This window comes from Panthera pardus, unplaced genomic scaffold (assembly GCF_024362965.1).
Source record: "Panthera pardus isolate Hobbes unplaced genomic scaffold, ASM2436296v1 HiC_scaffold_2, whole genome shotgun sequence".
In the NCBI taxonomy this organism is placed as follows: Eukaryota; Metazoa; Chordata; class Mammalia; order Carnivora; family Felidae; genus Panthera; species Panthera pardus.
The window spans coordinates 95,952,603-95,973,582 of NW_026526765.1; the positions used below are offsets into that span (position 1 = coordinate 95,952,603).

Below are 20,980 nucleotides of genomic sequence, written 5' to 3' on the forward strand. Positions count from 1 at the left end.
TGCGAAGTTACTCTTACCCCCATCTCCCAGTCAACTTGTTAACAGTGTCTTCTGTATTTTAAGCAAACATAGGAAGATATACACCATATATATATATATATATACATATATATATATATATGGTGTATATCTTCCTATGGTATATAGAGATATATATTCCTCTTTGCCTTACTTACACCTTGCTTTTTACAACGTGTCCTGGAGAGGCCCATGATCCTGCTAGGTAGAAAGTCACGCAAATAAATATATGAGACCACTGAGCAGTAACTATAAAATTAGAGGAGGCTGTACGTGGTGAGGAAGTTAAACGAAGAACATTTTACTCCGTCTGGCTCTCCGCAGCCTGGAAAGCATTGGATGGAGGAGATGATCCAAGACTTATAGGAGCTAAAGTTCATAATAATGGTTTTTCATGGAATAGAATGATTATGTGTGTTCTCCAAGTAGACTGAAAAAAAAACTACTCTTTAACTCTTTTGGGGAAAAAAAAAATAGAAGTCGTGTTCAATTCTTTAGCTATATTTGTTATCTACAATGGACCAGAATTATATGGAACGGGTTTCAAAGTCCTCCTCTTTCCTCCCTTAACCAGGTTGCTTCAATCAGGGTTTAGATGCCCCAATGACTAAATCAGCGCTATGCAACCCTCATGGGCACTGTTAAAATACTAGAGAAAAAAGGAGAAGAAACAGGAAACAAGTCAGAAAAACTACAGCTACCATAGCCTAATAAAAATACCATTTACAAAAATTGTCTTCCAGAGAGGAAAACGCACCTTTGTCTGCGGAAACAAGATGGAAAGACAGAGCAGAAACTGTGATAATTGGAGGTGGCTGCATTGGTGTGAGTCTGGCTTATCACCTGGCCAAAGCAGGGATGAAGGATGTGGTCCTCCTGGAAAAATCAGAGCTCACTGCTGGATCTACCTGGCATGCAGTAAGAAAAGCCCCTCCACACCTTTTGGGATGAGCACCGGGTGTTGTATGGAAACCAATTTGACAATAAATTTCAAAAAAAAAAAAGAAAGAAAAAAGAAAGAAAAGCCCCTCCAAACCGTCACCTGCACTGAAGTGTGTGAACCAGTGCAATCAACTTTCTTCCCATCACAACTCCCCACTTTGAGCTCTTTAGAGTGAGTGTCCCTTCAATAGTGTTGGAAAGTGCAATTGCAGTTTAGTGATCAAAATATATAATATTTTTATCTTGAGCCTATAGCTTCTGGATTCACTCCTGGCTCTGCCATTTTCTACCCATATGACTTTTGGTCAGTTTCCCTTTCCTGATGTGCAGAAAGGAAATATTAACAGTACCTCGCTGACAGGGTTGTGATGAAGATTGAGTTAATATGTGTAAAGGTATTAAACACATGGTAAACGTTTAGCAAATGTTAGCTTTTGTCTGGAAGGATGTAGCTGGATGATTGCACATATAGCCAGAGACCTGCACTGAATTCCCCTCACCTGGGTTTTGTGGTCTTTTTAGTTTCATTTATGATTTTAATGCTGCACTGTGAGACAACAGCTTGGTGTCGTGAGGCTGAGAACTGTGAGGGCTGAGAACATGTGATGTTGCTTTTGTGTTGTAGTAAATTAACACGCAACCTCTTCCGTTGGGCAGACTTAATAATACAAATAATTGTTCCAGCACTACACAATAATTGGGCTTAAATGGAAAGTTACTCAGGTGAATGAAGTGACTGACACTGCTCTCATAGCATTATGCCATATCAATGATTTCTGAAGTCAGTTAAGGAAGAGAGAGGAAGTTTTTGTGACTGTCGGTACACATTTCTTTTGGAGAAGGAATTGGGCAGTGTTAGCCACTGCTCACCGTCCCTTTCTGTTGTGAGTTTTCCTCTGCTAAGTCAGGAGGAAATGCTGCTTTCCAGGGACTTTAGAATCTAGAGCCTGCTCAAGGTTTGGGGGGTGTTAAGCAATGAAAGGGCTGCCTATGTGAGATCAGGGGAAACCGCAGCCCAGACTTAAGCCCACCTGGCCACTGGGTCCTGTGGTCTCAGAGTCAGACTACACTTATGGTTGGATGGAAGCTCCTAGAAAAGTCACACCAAGCCCAGTTCCTCTTCCCTGTCTCCTTTCCCTCCAGTCCCCTCATTTCTGGGTCTGAGAGGGAGGTCCAGGCACCTGGTCCTCCCTGAATGTAATTTCAGAGCCTTTACAGGCATACTGTCTCTTGTTTCACCCTGTCCCTCAACTCACTTCCTCCTACCTGGAGAGAGGGGTCTGCGAAGCCACCAAAACTCCGGGCCCTTCTCCCCTCCCCGAACTAGACTTTCTATTCAGGCTTCACATTATCACGCAAAAAGAAGCCTGAATTTCTCCTGTAGTTCTCCTGGCACTTCTCCTTCGTGGACAGTCACTCAGCCTTTCAACAAATACTCACTGAGAGCCTATATTGTGTCAGACCAGCCCTGGTCTGAGAGGTGGGGACACAGCAGTGAATAAAGCTAAGTCCCTGCCCTCATGGAGCCACATTCTGGTGTGCTAAACAGAAGACAAACAATGCCTGGGAGTAATCGGTGCCTCGAAGAAGAGTAAACTGGGGTAGAGGGGTGAAGGAGTCAGGAGGCTACCTTGAGGAGGTGACATCTCAGCAGAGACCAGCAAGAAGGGAATGAGGTGCTGGTGACACTGTCCAGCAAAGAGCATGTAGGCAGAGGGAAATTTAAGCAAGTGGAGATATCTTGAGAGGGAGGCTTATATCCTTTTAATACTTCTGGGTTGTTAAACAGGGCATACACCTTAATATTTTAATTACTTATTTGCTCATTTAAATTTCATTGATTTGATGTGACCTACATTTTAGAATAGATTACTGGATTCCCTGCATTATTACTTCTTAGACATTTCATGAATGAAAAAAAAAAAAAGCAACATACTCTTAACCTAAGTTTTTTGGAGAAAAGTGGGCAAAGTTTTTAAGATGATAGCTTCTGGTTAAATGTTAACTGTGCCAAATATGTCTTCTTTAACCAGAGAGCTATCAGAGTGAGTGGAAAAGGCATTCTCCCGCTTTGTGCACAAGGTTTACGCTATGGTTTACAAAATGAGATTCATGCAGTGCGAGCTCAAGATGGACTTGGGCATCAGAAGCCAGGTTATTTGGCCCACTGGGAATAAAGGAAAAGGAAAGAGGGTTGCCCTGGGAAGTCGGTCCCGGGACCTTTTGCAAGTCAGGGAAGCCTACCTGTGAGGAACAACATGAAGAAATTCTACATATTGGGAATTTTTAACATAGAAATATTTGGAGCAGATATGAGAATGTAGAAGTTTGGGGAACCAGCTAAGGGAGCAGACTACAAAAATCAAGGCAGCCTCACTGAAGTATAACATGTACTTAAGGTTTATATCTGCAAAGTGCAGGAATCAAGTGCTTAGTGAGGAAGGCACAGCTTGCAAAGTGAATATTAAAAATGGAGTCACACTGGGGCGCCTGGGTGGGTCAGTGGGTTACGGCACCGACTCTTGATTTAGTGTCGGGTCATGATCTCACAGTTCGTGGGATCGAGCCCCAAGTTGGGCTCTGTGCTGACAGTGCAGAGCCTGCTTGGTATTCTTTCTCCCTCTCTCTTTGTCCCTCTTTGTCACTCTCTTGTGCTCATGCTCTCTTTCTTTCCCTCTCTCTCTCAAGGTAAATAAACACTTTAAAATAAAATAGGGGCACCTGGGTGGCTCAGTTGGTTAAGTGTCCCACTTCTGTTCAAGTCAGGATCTCACAGCTCATGAGTTCGAACCCTGCATAGGGCTCTGTGCTGACATCTCAGAGCCTGGAGCCTGCTTCGGATTCTGTGTCTCCCTCTCTCTCTGCCCCTCCCCCGCTCATGCTCTGTCTCCCTCTCTCGCTGCCCCTCCCCCGCTCATGCTCTCTCTCTCTCTCTCTCTCTCTCTCTCTCTCTCTTAAAAATAAATAAACATTAAAAATAAAATAAAATAAAAATGGGTTCACAAATCTAAAAACCCTGAGGTTTTGCCATATTTTAACAACACTGCTTTGTCAGCAGGTAACACTACTACCAATGTAGAGCATTTCATGTAGGATGGACAGAAAGGGGAGAAGATGGAGCGAGAGGCAGCTTTGGAGCATGGGATCCCCAGGAGAGGCAGCCCTTGGGGATGGTGCCAACATGAATGTTTTGGAGAACTGAGGACTGAAGATCTACAGATGCAGGATGATCTTTTTGGGGTGTGGGAAGACAATATTGGAACTTTCTGTTTATTTTTATCTACAAATGTAAGAAAGGGAGGAAGCTTTACTAGTCTTTATAAATAGCCTTTACCTTTGATGCAGGTGACATACTGGGTATGATTTCAAGGCTGGCTAAAAGAAAGGTTGGCACACCACGACAGAGGCAGCCTCGTACTTTCTTTTGTCTTTCGTCTACCTTGACATACTGCAGATCACGTGCTATAGGACATCATCGTTGCAATGCATTTTATAGAGACAGGGCTTTGAGACAGGGCTTTAAATAATAGAATTTGTGATGAAAGGAAGAGGGAATGAACTGGAAGGTGTTGTGCTCCATGGAGGTTTGTTGTTTACTCATGCAGTAATTAAAAGGGTTAGTGAAACAAAGTTTTTCTTTTACAAAAAGGCCAGTGTTTTAAATTTGGCGACCTTTATAGTGATTCAGATGGCTACCAGTCATTAGGAGATACATATAAAAAATACCACATAGCAGACACATACAAGACAATAAATGCAATCTATGCTTTCAAAGTAAAGCTGATGGTATAGGTGAGAAATGACTGCTTTTTGCAAAATAGTCCTGTTGGAAAGGGTACATTTTGAAAAGGAATATTTGGAAATGTTGGTATCATCAATAGATTTTCTGGTCAAAATGATATGCATCATGTAGAAAAACTCTCATATATACAAGAGATAAATTTTTTAATGTATCTAAAATTTTCCCAAATGGTGAGTTTAAGTGGGGTTTGTACCCATTTATTTAAAATATAAAAACGTGGGGCACCTGGGTGGCTCAGTCTGTTGAGCGGTTCCTGGTTTCCGCTCAGTATGATCCCAGGGCTGTGGGATTGAGGGCACGTGCTGAGCGTGGAACCTGCGTGAGATTCTCTCTCTCTTCCTCTGCCTCTCTCCCCTGCTTGTGTGCTCTCTCTCTTTCTCAACAAAACAAAACAAAACAAAACAAAACAAACAGAAAAACCCAATACCTTCCAATTTGCTTATAACAACTGATAGACAAGAGAACATGAAATGTTAATAGTCAAGTTTCAAAAGAAACCTTTGTGTGAGTGGTGATTGGGGTGGAGGAAGTGGTGTCAGGATGCACAGAGTACAGCCCAGAGAGTCTCCTTATCCCAGGAGACTCTACAAAGTAGACCTTTGTATCATTGACAGGTAGCGTCTTCAGCCATCAGAGCCATTCAAATCAGTCTCAAAATAAAACAAACCTAGGATTAGGCATTCAAGTTGCTGTTTTACCAAGGTTCATCCTGTATATATTTTAGTAGCAAAGCATGTTAGTGACCTAGATTTACTAAAATATTAATAAGTAAGTTGACTATTCAAAAGCTTTTCCATATAATAAATTTTAAAAACTCAAAACCTTTCTTAAATAAGCGAATTTTTAAAATTTGAAAGCTTTTCTACACGATAAATAAAATGAAAATTATTTACAATATTTAATTCATTTCAAGTTGTCTTTGTATGTTTTATGATCTCTGTTAATATAGTAATACATACTTATATATCACGTGAGAACAAAGATATACACGTATTTTAGTGGGTATGCTTAAACTTAAAAAAAAATTTTTTTAATGGTTATTTATTTTTGAGAGGGAGAGAGTGCGAGCAGGGGAGGGACAGAGAGAGAGGGAGACAGAATTCGAAGCAGGCTCCAGGCTCTGAGCTGTCAGAACAGAGCCCAACGTGGGGCTGGAACTCATGAACCGGGAGATCATGACCTGAGCCAAAGCTGGATGCTTAACCGACTGAGCCACCCAGACGCCCCTGCTTAAACATTTTTTTATTTTACGTGGGTGCATGGAGATGGCTTGAGGTCAGTCACTGGGCTTTTTGAGGTTGTAGAGGTTCACGAAAGAGCAGAAAGGATTATTAAATACATAGAGCATCATTGGCTTTAGTGACAGTTGATGGTTTTCTAATGCCATGTTTCCTTTCATATTTATTCACTGTTAGCCTACTATAAGGAAGAGATTTTTCTTCTCCCTATTTATTTGCGTATGTATTTATTTAATCAACAAGGATTCATAATTCTTATTTTATTCAGAGTTATAGTTCCTAATGATTATTCATGTCTCTGATTCATCTTTCCTCTTTTATTTTCTCTTCCAACAATAATCATTTTCTTTCCTCAAATAAAAGGTAGGCCCCTTCCTGTCCTCCTTATAGACTTGTGGCTATTCTAGCACCTTCTCTTCTCTCAGTTTTTAGGTCTTTCTCTAAATGCTCTGGCACTTAATCATGTGCTCTTGATTTCATTGTTTGGTACATGAAAGTTTCAAGACTTCAGTCAGGCCATAACATCTTGAAGGATAAGAACAATGTTTTCTTCTTCAAAATTCCCATTTAATATATCCTTGCTGAAGCCCAGAACACAAACACATTGTACCCTTCTTACATTCCATGTCATAGGATTGGCGCATAAATTAACAATAAATACCATGCATGATACTACATTCAGATATCTTACATTAGGGCACCTGGGTGGCTCAATTAGTTGAGCATCCAACTCTTGGTTTCAGCTCATGTCATGATCCCAGGGTTGTGGGATCAAGCCCCCTGTCAGACCGTTTTGGGCTTGAAATTCTCTCCTCCTCCAACTCGAATGCTCGTTCTCTGTCTCTAAGAAAAAAAAAACCTTACAATAAAAAGCACAGATATATTTGACCCCAGATTTTATTACTAATTAATTAATTAATTTTGGAGTTTTATTAAAAAAGTTTTTTTATTCTCAAGTTAGTTAATGTATGGAGTAGTCTTGCCTTCAGGAGAAGAACCCAGTGATTCACCACTTACATATATCACCCAGTGCTCATCCCAACAAGTACCCTCCTTAATGCCCATCACCCATTTACCCCACCTCACACCCTCGCACCCCCATCAACCCTCAGTTTGTTCTCTGTATTTAAGAGTCTCTTATGGTTTGCCTCCCTCTCTGTTTTTATCTTATTTTTCCTTCCCTTCCCCTATGATCATCTGTTAAGTTTCCCAAATTCTACATATGAGTGAAATCATGATATCTGTCTTTCTCTGACTGATTTGTTTCACTTAGCATAATACCCTCCAGTTCCATCCACATTGTTGCAAATGGCAAGATTTCATTCTTTTTCATTGCTGAGTAGTATTGCATTGTATATATATACCACATCATCTTAATCCATTCATCAATTGATGGACATTTGGGCTCTTTCATAATTTGGCTTTTGTTGGTAGCACTACTATAAACATTGGGGTGCATGTGCCCCTTCAGATCAGCATTTTTGTATCCTTTGGATAAATTCCTAGTAATGCAATTGCTGTGACCCCAGATTTTAAACACAGATTAAAAGAGAAAAGCTAGCTGATAAAAAATACAGGGTACAAAAACATTAGTAAAGGGACTCCTAGCTGACTCAGTCAGTGGAGCATGCGATCCTTGATCTCAGGGTTATGAGTTCGAGCCCCACGTTGGGTGTAGAGATTACTTTAAAAAATAAAATCTTTAAAAAAAATAAGTATAATTTTTATACCTGAGAAACAAATTAAGCCCAGCACTTACTTCTGACTGTCTTAGCAGCAAGGAAGTGAAGGGAGTAGGAATTGTTCGGTAGAAATAAGTATACCATTTTAGTAAGAGTGATTAACTTTTCCTTAACTAGGAATTCTAGAAGAATTTGTTCCCTAAATAAAGTTCATTGGGCTAAATGTCTTGAATAACAATTTTGCAAAAATTAACCCATGTGACTCTTTCCAATGCAAGATTATTAATTTATAATTCTATGAAGATAGCCTTCTGGGTGAGGAAGAAGAGGACTGATGTAGTGTAGATATACAATTTTTTGGTGGTCTGGTTTACCCCAGGTTAAGCTCAGAGGATCTTGAGTATATGGTGAATGGAACCCTACACCACTGCTTATGAATATCATTGTTTTCAACTGACAGGAGATATACGGAAGACTAGCAAACGGGTATCTAGCAGACACCCGAAGGTTAGGGATTCTCCATTAATGATCTGGAAAGTCTTGTATTCAAATGAGATAGCTGAGCATGTAAAGGAGACTGGAATATTTGAGAGTGAAAGAGCCTGACTTGCACTTCCGTTAGAATGGCACTTGGCTGTGAGAGCACCTTGAAGCTCAGCCAGGATCTTTCTCAAGAAAACAAAAACAAACAACAAACAAACAAACAAAAAGCTGTGCATATGTTCAGATGTATGAACAAGTATTTAATAGAAGCCCCAGGGTTCTGGCCCATAAAGGACGATTAATGAACTATCAACGGGGTGCTTTTGAGTTCAGGAGAACCAAATAACCTACCACTATCATAGAAAAACCTTATAAATCCTTCCTAAACAGATTTTATTTTGAACAGACTGTGTTCTGATGAGCTTTCCCGGGTAAATTAGCTGCAAAATGAGGCCCCAGATACTTAATTGAGAGAACCTGCTTCATATAATTGCTTAGAATTCTTTTTTTGGATACTACATTGCATTTGCCAGAATTAATAAAAGGGGTTTGGCATGCTACTATTTAGATATTTTTTGTGACTGTAATTCATAAGGATTTTTTCAGCAAATATTTGTGGCATATAATCAATGTTTATCACACAGGTTAACCTTCAACAAAAGTCTGTTCACCATTTATCCAGGCTCTAATTCTCAGGAATTTTCCAATTCTTTTGAATTTTCTTTTCCAATTTTCTTGAATTTTGGAAATTTCGGGAAAGGGAACAGGAGGGCTGTTCCATTTAAGGGAATGGCGGGGATTGGGTCAAGGAAAACTTTGCCAGTCCATGTTCCTTCTCCTCATGGGAACACACATGATTTGCTGGTTTGGGTCCATGTTATATACCCCCCTCCCCATATTCTTCTTAGCAGCATATATTACTAAGCCTCTCCTCTAAATCATCCCATTTCTGAATCTGCAAACACTCTTTCCTTAGTAAGTTTTAGGGACTTAAAATATATGTTCATTGGCTGACTCTCACATTACTTATATGGTTCAGATTGGTTCTCATAACTCTACCATGAGTTTTATGCCCCGGTGTGCTCAAACTGGAGCTGATGTGTTCTCATGTCAAAGAGCTGGCTCGTGCTTCTCAGTTTCTTGCCAGCAATAAATTACTGCTTAACAGATAAAGTACTAAAACTTAGAGAATGTTGTTGGCAAGGATATGGACAAAAGCAAACCCTTGTGCACTATTGGTGGGAATGTAAATTTGTATAGCCACTGTAGAAAACAGTATGGAGGTTCCTCAAAAAATTAAAAATGGAAATGTCATATGATCCAATAATTCCACTACTAGGTATTTACCCCAAGAAAACAAAAACACTGATTTGAAAAGATATATGCACTCTTATATTTATTGCAGCATAATTTGCAATAGCCAAGATACAGAAGGGTGATGTATATATATATACACACATATACATGCAGTGGAATATTAAGCAGCCATAAAAAAGGATGAGATCTTGCCATTTGTGACAACATGGATCGACCTAGAGGATATTATACTAAGTGAAATAAGTCAAATGGAGAGAGACAAATACCATGTGGTTTCACTTATGGGTGGAATTTAAAAAAGAAAACAAATGAGTAAAAAGACAAAAAGCAGAAACAGATCCACAAATGCACAAACTGATGGTTGCCAGACAGGGTGGGAGTAGGGGGAGGGCAAAAGGGGTGAAAGGGGTGAAAGGGAGTGAGAGATACAAGCTTCCAGATTATGGAATAAGACGTGGGGATAAAAGGTACAGTGTGAGGAATATAGTAAACGGTACTGTAATAGTGTTACATCGTGACAGATGGTGGCTACACTTGTGATGAGCAGAGCAGAATGTATAGAGTTGTGGAATCTCGATGTACACCTGAAACTAATGTAACACTGTGTGTCAACTATACCCAAATAAAAAAATTAGAGAATGACAGGTTTTTTTTAAAGTATTTTCTCTCCTTCTCGTTTTAAGGCAGGTTTAACAACTTACTTTCATCCTGGAATAAACTTGAAGAAGATACATTATGCTAGCATCAAACTTTATGAGAAATTGGAAGAGGAAACTGGACAGGTAAATGTATTTAACTTGAAATTTCTTTTAGGTCGATTTCTCAGAAATGTGTAAGATTTCTGAAGAATTTGGACTTATTATCATGTGTGTAGTGACATTAATGGCATGTGAAATGTTTGATGTGGTAGAGAAATCTAATGAATGTGTAAGGTAAGAACCCCTCGAGTTTGCTCTGTTTTTGGTTTAATTTCTTGAAGTACATTTCCCATGCAGTTCACCACTCTTCTTGATTTTTTAAATAAGGAAAGGATAAAAAGCAGCTTTCAAAAATATCTTTCATCAGTTACTATATCTAGAAACTCAGAAATCAGAGTATTTCAGCAACTGGATTACAAAGGATCTGATAGCCGTGCCTGAAGATTGTCACACAGCTTTGAAAAGTACTTCACTAAAAGCCCCTCACTTTTATTTTTATCTCTTCTCATGCTTACATTAGTATTCTCAAAATAAAGTCACAGGCAAACACTACCCATAGGCTAAGATGGAAGTTTACTTACATTTTTCATGCTATTTTTCCTTGCCTAAAACTATCAGAGGGCCCACAGCCAAAAGCCAGAGGGGGAGAGTCTTCATCAAGTGAACCCTGCTTGCCTTTCCAACATTTTCCCTTGCCACTCTTTGCTATGCTCATACGCTTCAGTTAATCTTAATTACATATAGCTCTGGAATGTGCTGGGCTCTCTGCCTGAAACAACATTTTCTCTGGCCCCATCTCAACACTCACCCTTTACCCTTCCCTGAGGTCACCCCCTTTGAGAAGCTGTCTTTGACTTCCCCCACCCACCAGTCAGGACAGCTAAGGGCACTTCTCTTGGTTCTAACAACATACGTATGTTCTTACAACGTTCCTTTAACACGAATCTCTCCCTCCTGCCCCCCCCTCCCTGTTGTGGCATTTGCTTTACTGGTTGATCTTCCCTTGAGACTATGAAAAACTTGAGGGCAAGGAGAAGATCTTTTATTTCTGTAACCTAGGGCCTAGCTGAGTCCTTGGCCAACTGAAGGACATCAAGAACTGTCGCATGAATGTTGTTTTCACTTCACATGAGATCTCATCACTGCAACATTCTGATTCTTTACATTCCTTCCTCAAATCCTTTGTCTTTCTCTTTGTCAGATAGTTTTCTTTTACTCTGTACATGAACACTATCCTGTGTTATTGTAATTGTGCTTTCAGCTGTCTGCCTTCCCTGTAGACCATAAACTCCATGCAGGCAGGGTCTTTGCTTCTTGTTTCTAACTGCATCTCTGCGGCTTAGCATGGTGTCTGACACAGAGGAGACAATTAGTAAATAGTTGCTGAATGAGCGTCTTTTTGTAAGAGGCAACTATTTGATACAGTTATCTCTTGCACGGCATAGACCATCTCTTTTCTTACACACTTGCATTTTCATCGTGCAGAAGGAGAACCATGTTTGAATGCCAAATAATGATTATGTATGTCTTGGCATTATTGTCACAGGTGGTGGGGTTCCATCAGCCAGGGAGTATCAGAATCGCTACCACTCCTGTAAGGGTAGATGAATTTAAATATCAGATGACTCGGACTGGCTGGCATGCAACAGAGCAGTATATTATTGAGCCTGAAAAAATTCAAGAGATGTTTCCGCTACTCAACATGAATAAGGTATTTATCTTAAGGGTGTTTTCGCCATCCATTAACTTGAATTAAGAGTAGAAAAAGTTACTTTAAGAAGCTTATTAAAGGTAGAAAAACTTTGTGCACATGTCTTGAATGGTGAAATCAGATGGTTAATGCTAGAATTTGGGTACGTAACAAGGTGGGCTATTACGTATGCCAAATTAAATAAAAAAGTAATGAAAAAATGTTTTCTACCTGGGACAACTAACGAGACATTTTCAATACCTTTTTATTACTATGTCCCCCAGACCTAGGGGTTTCCATACATAAGCTTCTGTTGAGAACTTCAGAGAAAACAATGACCTGGTATGATAAATATATATAGAGAAAGGTTGTCTTATTGAAACTTTTTACAAAATCAAATTTAGAGGTGCCATGCGATGTTGCTCTATAAATATCTTCTAGCTCATAACTGTACTGCCAATAGGCTCCATACCAGATATTTATCTGGTTTTAACCATTTTTTTTTTGTTTTGCTAGTCAATACTCCCGTTCGAATAGTAAGAATGGCTAACACTGTATTACATAACACTATGGCACAGATTTATGTACCAGGTACTACTATGCTAAGCTTTTCATAGGCATAATTTTATTAATATTCACAATAATATTATACAGTATCTATTATTACTAAACAGGAAACTACAGTGTAGATAGTTTACATAATGGAACCAAGCTCATCCAGCTAGAAAGAGCTGGAGCAGAGACTTGAAGCCAGGCTCTCAGACTCCCTTGTACTCACTACTCAAGTATACCACCAGGTGAGGCTGTCGAGGAACATAGAGGCTTAAAGTTTCTCCCTAGTGACTGCCTGTAACATCTTTGAACTGTAGCAGCACCTTGTATCACTGAGGGGGTGCTGGGGCTGTCTGCCCTCCTGAGTCTTTATAGGCTGCTGGCACTCTCTTGTCTATAGTTTTGTGTGATGACAGCGTGGTGGCAGAGTGATGTCGCGTTGCATCGTCTGCATTGAAATTCCACCCATGTAAGAATATGTTATATGTGTTTATATGTCACCCTCGGAGTGCTTTGCTGGAAGACCTCACCATCACAGTGTTTTCTCAAAGGTATTGGACAATGGAAATACGTGGGAAGAGTATTCTCTGGGTCTGGGGCAGGGTGCCAAATCAAATAAATACAGGATTACTTCAATGAGGACATATCCATTATAAAATACCAACATGACATTTGGAAGTCTACAGTAATATGAATTCCATTAAAATCAAAACAAGTCTCTTGCACTAAAACTATAACAAGAGATTGGATTAGTATAATCAAAAGCTACCCACAAAGAAAAGATTAGGCCCAGATGGCTTCACTAGTAAATTCCACTAGACATTTAAAGAAGAATTAGTACTAATCCTTCACAAATGTTTCCAAAAATAGAAGAGAAAACTTCCCAACTCCTTCCATGAGGCCAGTATTACCCTGATACCAAAACCAGACAAAGACATGACAAGAAAAGAAGGACATATTGTGAATATCGGTGCAACAGTCCTTAAGAAAATACTAGCAAACTGAATTCAGCAACATTTAGAAAGGATGATGCAGCACGACCAAGTGGAATTTATGCCACGGTTGCAGGGTTGATTTAACATCTGAAAATCGATCAATGTAATATGCTACATTAATAGAATAAAGGACAAACATGCACGATCATTTCAATAGATGCAGAAAAGACTCTTGACAAAAGCTCCTTGTTTGGTGCTCAGTAGACTTCTGTTGAATGGATGAGACCTAAGTATAATACCGCACAGTGTTCCTTCTATCAACTCGGTTCATCAGACTGTCATTCTTCTTTGTTTCCACATGGTACCCAGACTGAAGTCCTAGCATAGCATAGGTATTCAGGTATTAAGCTGTTGAATGACTAAATCAAGTATACATTTTCCTGACACTTACATATATTTAACAAGTGAATTTATTAACAGTATTAAACAATTCAATATAAATAATTGATCAGTTAGTATTAGATTAACTGAAAATGTTAGAAACCAAAATGATAATGCTTAGACAAGATAGAAGATAATTTCTCTTTCAGTAAAGCAGTGCAGGATTTGAATGATGGCTATTTTCCACAAAGACTTCAGGAACCCAGTCACCTTCTAGATCATTGCTGTTATTCCTAGGGTGTGACTCTTGTGTTCTTATTCCAAGATGGCAGCTAGAGCTCCAGCTGTCATGTCTGCATTCCAGACAATGGGATTGAGGAAGGGCAAAGAAGAAAGGACAAACGGCATATGCCAGTGGCTTTAAAAAAAAAATAATTCATGAAAGCTGCCACATGATGCTTTCATTTATATTTCATTGACCAAAACTTAGTAATACTTTTAGCTACCAGTTGGAACTAATAACTGCCAACTATTGGAAACTGTTCTTAGTGGCCATGTGTCTACATAAACATTCAGTTTACATTGCCATGAGGGTTGGGGGTGAGAATGGATGTTGGAGACAATTGCAAACCTCTATTAAGTAGCCTGTCTACTTAACATTCAGTGTGAATCCTGCCCTAGTTTGAGATTTGATAAAGGGAAAAGAAGTACAGATTGATCAATCTGATGCCATGATACACTTTTACAGTCCAGTTTTACACAGAATAATGGATATGTATTTGTTTAAATATTGACTCTTTTATGATCGATTTAGATTTTAGCTGGACTGTATAATCCTGGAGATGGTCACATCGATCCTTACTCTCTAACTATGGCCCTAGCTGCTGGGGCTAGGAAATATGGTGCCCTTTTAAAGTATCCTGCCCCGGTGACTTCTCTGATACCCAGGTCAGATGGAACATGGGATGTTGAAACACCACAGGGATCTATGAGAGCGAATAGAATTGTGAATGCTGCAGGTAAGCATTATATATATAATTCAATATATGTGTAATTAGTAGGTTTTTTTCAAGTGGCAAAGAAATAAGATATTTGGCCATAGAGTAATATCTAATATTTTACATTACGTACATTGTTAGGGAACACTGTAACATTCCCAAGGTGAACATTTTGTCTGTTTCTAAGCTACAAAGCCCTCCCTCCATCACTTTGCTTTTGGTGTATGAGATGCCACCCTGTCCTTGGTTACCCATAGAAAGTTGGTGTTCTTCTCCATTCTCTGTTTTCTTCTGCTCCAGATCATCTTTTGCTAATGATGCTGCTTTTTCTATGTTCACTCATTCTTTATTCTAATAGCCAAAGTCTAGTGTTCAAATTCGTGAGCATCCTTTTGTTCTCAGTTTACTTTTGGGAGCAGATCTGATCATTTGTGTGCTCTCTCATCCTTTTCTGATTCATTGACTTCAGTCAAAAAACGTTTAACTCTTTTCCTTTCAGAACATTATTAAATCTATTTCATAACCTTGATTTTTTACATTGTTCTGTTACAATTTAGACTCAGATTAGTGAAGTCAAAAGGGATATTTGAGTTAATCTCACAACCCACCCATTTTTCCACTGTGGAGACCAAGTTCCAGAAATGTCATGTTACTTGGCAAAGCAACAGAGTTATGTTGGGGCCAGGTTTTGGACCTGAGTCTTTTGATTCCTGAGTTAATACACTTTCCAACAGGTCATTTACCTGTGAAGTCATTTTCAATTATCAGACATACAAAAGTAAGCTCTTGTGCAAAGGAAAATGCTTATGCAGTCTGAACTGGACTAATAATTTGTATTTACCTGTAGTTCATAGTGGTTAATTTAAAACCCAAAGTAAGCAAGAGCCAGTAACTGATTTTCTTGTGGTCTGTTCTTGGAGTCATTACTTAAATTATAAAATGAAACCAATCTTTATTATTTATCAGATCAAATTATATTTAAGAGTTTAAGTTAGTATTTTTGAATTTTTCTAATCCATGCCCTCCATTTGAAAAGCGTAAAAATCTTATGCTTTCTTTAATATGATTTGAAATTCAAAATAATGTAAAAGGACTTGCCTACACAGTAAAAGCAAAGGAACAAAACATTGCTTTGTTTTTGAGCTTTGCCTCCCACCCCACCCCACCCCAATCCCTATCTGGTAACCCATCACCATCCTTGGGCACCACTGATCTAAATTTTGTGAGAAGATCTAAGGCAATGAAATCATTCATATTTTCTTCTGCATGTAGCAAGGATTGCTTGTAATCTTGTAACTTTATGGTCTCACAAAATTATTGTCTAAATCCATCAGACTGTTTTTATAGTGATAGCAAACGAAACAGATGAAACACACTCTGACCTCCATACCAGACATCACTAATTGATCACTGCACTTATTTCAGATGGGCTTGGGCGTGTTCTCCCATGTCTCTCAACACAGTGCTTCAGGCAGCCACACACTCCCAACTGATATTTTGAGAAATAATGTAGAAGAACTTAATTTAACATATTTTTTGATGTTTTCCTAAGATGGTAAGCTTTTATTTACATAATTCATTGCCACTGTAATACATTTTTCTTTTTTTTTAATGTTTATTTATTTATTTTTGAGAGAGAGAGAGAGAATGCAAGCTGGGGAGGGGCAGAGAGAGAAGGAGACACAGAATCTGAAGCAGGCTCCAAGCTCTGAGCTGTCAGCACAGAGCCTGATGTGGGGCTCGAACTCACAGACCATGAGATCATGACCTGAGTCGAAGTCAGATGCTTAACAGACTGAGCCACCCAGGCACTCCTGTAATAAATTTTTTCTAAACCATAAACTGTGAGGAATAAGGAATCACTGAAGATAAAGATAGAATAATTCTCAAAGACATCTGACCTAAACCCAGGGCAGTGGTTACCAGGTGAAGTTTTCTATGCAACTGTGAAATCTTGTGTGGTTGGGTGGGGGAGGGCTATGGCAGGAGGTCCTGGAGTACAGCTTTTCTGGTGCCGGCCTGGGAAAGAAATCCCTGGAATTAGGTTGACAGTGTGGCCCTGCATTTACTGCTCCATGGGACCTAATTTTCTCCAGCCTGGATTGTTCTCCAGGATGCCCTTCTTTGTTCTTTCTTCTGGAGGCGTTTTACCTGGCCACATCTACTCCCTCTCGCATCCTCAGGTTTTGGTAAGCCAAGCAGCTGCTTCTTGAAAATTGTGTGAAGAACTGTGCTGTCTCAGTGTTCAATTCTTTATCTCATGCATATCGTATCTCTGGCCCATAATCTTGTTTTTTTTTTTTTTTTGTTTTTGTTTTTGTTTTCTTCCTCGACCTCTTCTCTTCCACTGGGTAAAAGTTACTGGAGAAAATCTAACTGATTGCATATTTGTAGTCCATGGAAGGTGTAGAGAAGTGTATGTTTAATTATTTGTAAGTCTGCTTAAAAAAAAAAAAACACCTTATTTGCAGTATAGAAGGTAAGCCTCAGTAACTGAGGGCAAAGGTTTGGGTATGCTCGCTTCTAGAACTGAAATTAACAGAGATCAGTTTTATGAATAAAGCATCTGCAGAAAGCGTTGTGTTAACGTGATTTGAGAATGCGTGGCTGACAGATGTATCCCAGAGTTACTTAGTGAGACAAGGATGTCTCACAAATTCAGGCAAGGCCTTCAGGCTAGCTCTGAAATCTAATTAAAGCAACCAGGATATAGACTTGGAAATGTGACCGAAATATAAAAGACGTAAACACCATTATGGTACTCAACTGTACCATAACCTGCTAGAAGTTTCTTTATGTGAAGTCGTAACAGAAGGCAGCTGAGTCTTTAGTATATTCATGAAAAGGAAAGTCTAAAAGTAAAAATGTGTCCGTTTGGGGTGCCTGGGTGGCTTAGTTGGTTAAGCATTGGACTTTGGCTCAGGTCATGATCTCGCAGTTGACAAGTTCGAGCCCCGCATCGGGCTCTTTGCTGACGGCTCAGAGCCTGGAGCCTGCTTCGGATTCTGTGTGTCCCTCTCTCCCTGCCCCTCTCTCGCTTGTGCTCTGTCTCTCTATCAAAAATAAATAAACATTTAAAAAATTTAAAAAAAATTTTTTAAAAAATGTATCCATTTGCTGATGTGTTTCCAGCATTGTCCAGGTCTATGGGGCTCTCTGGCCCAGAGACACATGTATTGCCAGCCATGTGACCTGGGCAAATTACTCATTTGTAAAATGGAGAGAATAGTTCTCATCTCAGAAAGCTGTTATGACTGGTAAGTAGCTAATAATGTAAAGTACCCTGAACAGAACCAATACCACACAGTAAGCACTAGAAAAAATACGTCTAATAATTATGATTATAATTGTTTCCTTGAAATCCTATCTGCCCCTCCCACCACCCCATCCCGGGAACACCAGCATCAGTTTGCTATAACTTCTGGGCACAGGCTTTTAACCTTACCCACCTCCTTTCACTTGTTCCATTGTCACACAGCACCCATTCTGCTGGTACATTTGGTTCTCAAACTGATGTACATATGAATTGCTGTGGAAAGTTTCCCAGATTTGAAAAGATTCTAATTTAAGTGATCTGAGTGGGGACTCAGAAGCTCTATTTTAAGCAAGTACTCCAGGTACTGTAGTGTCTGTTCCAGATGGTCTGCAAAACATCTTTAGAGAAACACTATTACATAGATGTTCCTAGAGGAGAGAGAACGTAGTAACTTTATTCTTTTACGTTTTTTTTAACTTTGTTTTTTAATGTCTATTTGTTTTTGAGAGAGAGAGAGAGAGAGAGACAGAGCACAAGCAGGGGAGGGCCGAGAGAGAGGGGAGACACAGAATCTGAAGCAGGCTCCAGGCTCTGAGCTGTCAAATCTGTCAGGCACAGAGCCTGACGCTCAGAGCCCGACGTGAGGCTTGAACCCAGGAACCACGAGATCATGATCTGAGCCAAGTCGGAAGCCTAACTGGCTGAGCCACCCAGGCACCCTGTAGTAACCTTATTCTTGAGCAAGCAGAGCTGAAAACTAGTTTTGGACACTTCTGACCTCTTGGGATAAAATAGTCTAACTTGCCTTTGGTACCTGAAACTGCTCAGGACATGAGCAGAAGATATTTTATTATCATGTAAGTTTTTTCTCTGCATGGTGAAGAATGTTTCTCTTGACTCCATTTCTTCTTGACTCATTAAGCCTGAGATAACTTTATAAACTTCACTTAAGACTTTTCTTAATATGGTAAATCAGAAATATGATTGGATCATGCCAACGTGAAGCCCAGTGTTCGGCCAAAAGAGAATTGCTTAATTTTGCCTGACACTCTGCATCAGAGAATGCCACTGTATAAACCATCACTGTCACCGTATAAACCACCTTGTACAAGTAAACTTGTCTATGAACCTTCACTCTTCATTTTAACTCTATTTCTATTAATCATTGCATTAAAAAAAAAAAAACAGAAGCCTTTTCCAATAACTATTTTTATTGACTCTTCTGTTGTTTCTCAGGTCATAATGGTAGATTTGAGTGATTTTTCCATATTTGTCTCTCTTACCTTTGAACTTGGTGGGTGGGTAATGTAGCGAGAGTTGAATTATAACCACACCAGATTTAGGTTAACTTGCTTGACAGAAAGAGGAAGAAAATGCCAACAAACACCACCACCATAGGGTTAAACAGCATTGGGCTTGTTTTGGAGTGTAAAATCATATAGTTCTATAATACTTATGCATATGTTCCCACTGTATTTTAATGATCAAGTGCATTAATAAGCAAGCAATTAGACTCAGAGATTCATAAATATGTTTGAATAGGAAGGAATTTATTTTCTTTAATTTATGCTTTTAATTGAAATAAGTGTATTGAGGATACTGGAGTGGTTTGAATTGCTAGGCTAAATATTTTGGCTTTTTATATTTTAAATCTGCTGTGGTGCATATAACTAGCATTTATGGCTTTCCTATATTTTGTTACAAAGTCCTTCCATTGAAAATTCACTTCTTCCTACTAACAAAAATAAATTAAATCCGTAAATTATTAAAAGACCAACAAGAGGCTCTAATGCCCACAAGTAAGATTTTTGGTTTGCAAATAGACATCCGGTTAGGGGGCTATTAAACAAGTATGGCCAGGGGACCTGGGTGGTTCAGTCAGTTAGGCATCTGACTTTAGCTCAGGTCATGATCTCACAGCTCGTGAGCTTGAGCCCCACGTCAGGCCCTGTGCTGACAGCTCAGAGCCTGGAGCCTGCTTCAGATTCTGTGTCTCCCTCCCTCTCTGCCCCTCCCCCTCACCTTGTTTTCTCTCTTTCTCTCTCTCTCTCTCTCTCTCTCCCTCTCTATCTCTCTCTCTGTCTCTCAAAAATAAATAAATATTAAACAAACAAACAAACAAACACTTATGGCCAGTTAAGCCATCAGGCCAAAACAAAACAACAAAGCCCAAGGATGACGTTTAGATAGTAAAATAGAAATAATTAAAAAAGAATTTTTTTAAGTTTATTTTTGAGAGAGAGAGAGACAGAGTGCAAGTTGGGGACGGGCGGAGAGAGAGGGAGACAGAGAACCTGAAGCAGGCTCCAGGCTCTGAGCTGTCAGCACAGAGCTTGACGCGGAGCTCGAACCCACAAACTGTGAGATCATGACCCAAGCTGAAGTCCAGTGCTTAACCGACTGAGCCACCCAGGCACCCCAGTAGAAATAATTTTTGACACATAGGGTACATAGTCTGGGTTCCCAGACTGATTCATAATCGATGATCCTATATTTAGCTCTGAACCTCATAATGACATAGGCTTCAGAACTCTTTATTAGATTCCTAAAAAAAGCAGAAACAGAAATGGTTAAAAAATTGAGTGCAACCTCTAAAGAAATAACTTAAATAAGATTCTCTAATCATTTGAACAATTACTCAAAATTATTCTGAAGCAAACAAGCAAATAGAACCTCCTTCCCCCAAATAATCTGCTGATGGGTCAGGCAACACCATGTCCCTGCCAAATAATCATTCTAGATTCTAAAATACCTTTATGCAAGTGAAGGTGTCTTGGATTTTTAAAACAAAATCTTCCCATAGGAAGAAAACCAATAAGGTATGATGATTCCAAGGTCTCCCATTGTGACATTGGGCATGTCTCTTTCCTTCTCTGGACTTTAGCTCCACGTCTGTGTACTGAAGAGTCAGCTGGGGGAGAATCAAGGGTCCTTTCAGCCACAATCTGGTTTTTTCTTTTGCAAAGGTAAAAATAACATTCATCCCCA

At 39.4% G+C, this 20,980-nt stretch overlaps 1 protein-coding gene across 2 annotated transcripts in view; it reads left to right on the forward strand.

The window, feature by feature from the left end:
* DMGDH (dimethylglycine dehydrogenase) overlaps positions 1-20,980 on the forward strand; it is a 68,186-nt gene that overhangs the window by 275 nt on the left and 46,931 nt on the right. For both annotated transcript variants that reach the window (XM_019462915.2, XM_019462916.2), the window contains exons 2-5: positions 762-936; positions 10,166-10,264; positions 11,727-11,891; positions 14,553-14,757. In XM_019462915.2, coding sequence (XP_019318460.2) covers positions 762-936; positions 10,166-10,264; positions 11,727-11,891; positions 14,553-14,757 — 644 coding nt within the window. The remainder of the gene's footprint in view (positions 1-761; positions 937-10,165; positions 10,265-11,726; positions 11,892-14,552; positions 14,758-20,980) is intronic.